Raw genomic sequence first — 346 nt, forward strand, 5'->3', positions numbered from 1 at the left:
GTGCCACATAGTGGGGGGGGACGCGAGAAGGGGGTGCACGCTGACAGCAGGGAGAGACCGGTGCACACGGCCATAGCACGGCACGAAGAGACGTGGAGGGGCGGGTGAGTTAGGTTCGGGGCAGGGCGAGGAGAGACGCATGTGTGGGCGCTGAGGCGCGCAGAGATCGGGTGCACTTTGCCAAGGCCTGGCGAGGAGAGATGGGTGCGGTCAGAGCACTGCGTGGAGAGGTGCAGAGAGACTCGGTTGCAGGCACAGAGAGGTGCGGAGAGATGTGGAGAGACCCGGGTGAGCGCGTGAGGAGACATGGGTGTGGACGCGGAGAGGTATGAAGAGGGGCGCGGAG

At 65.6% G+C, this 346-nt stretch overlaps 1 protein-coding gene across 1 annotated transcript in view; it reads left to right on the forward strand.

Annotated features, from left to right (window-relative positions):
* The first annotated feature begins 306 nt into the window (after positions 1–306).
* Positions 307–346, forward strand: part of LOC102871765 — a 9038-nt gene continuing 8998 nt past the window's right edge. The window contains exon 1 of the mRNA XM_006902964.1: positions 307–326. Coding sequence (XP_006903026.1) covers positions 307–326 — 20 coding nt within the window. The remainder of the gene's footprint in view (positions 327–346) is intronic.

The sequence above is a fragment of the Elephantulus edwardii genome, unplaced genomic scaffold (genome assembly GCF_000299155.1).
Source record: "Elephantulus edwardii isolate Elephantulus edwardi_28Jun2011 unplaced genomic scaffold, EleEdw1.0 scaffold00478, whole genome shotgun sequence".
Lineage (NCBI taxonomy): Eukaryota > Metazoa > Chordata > Mammalia > Macroscelidea > Macroscelididae > Elephantulus > Elephantulus edwardii.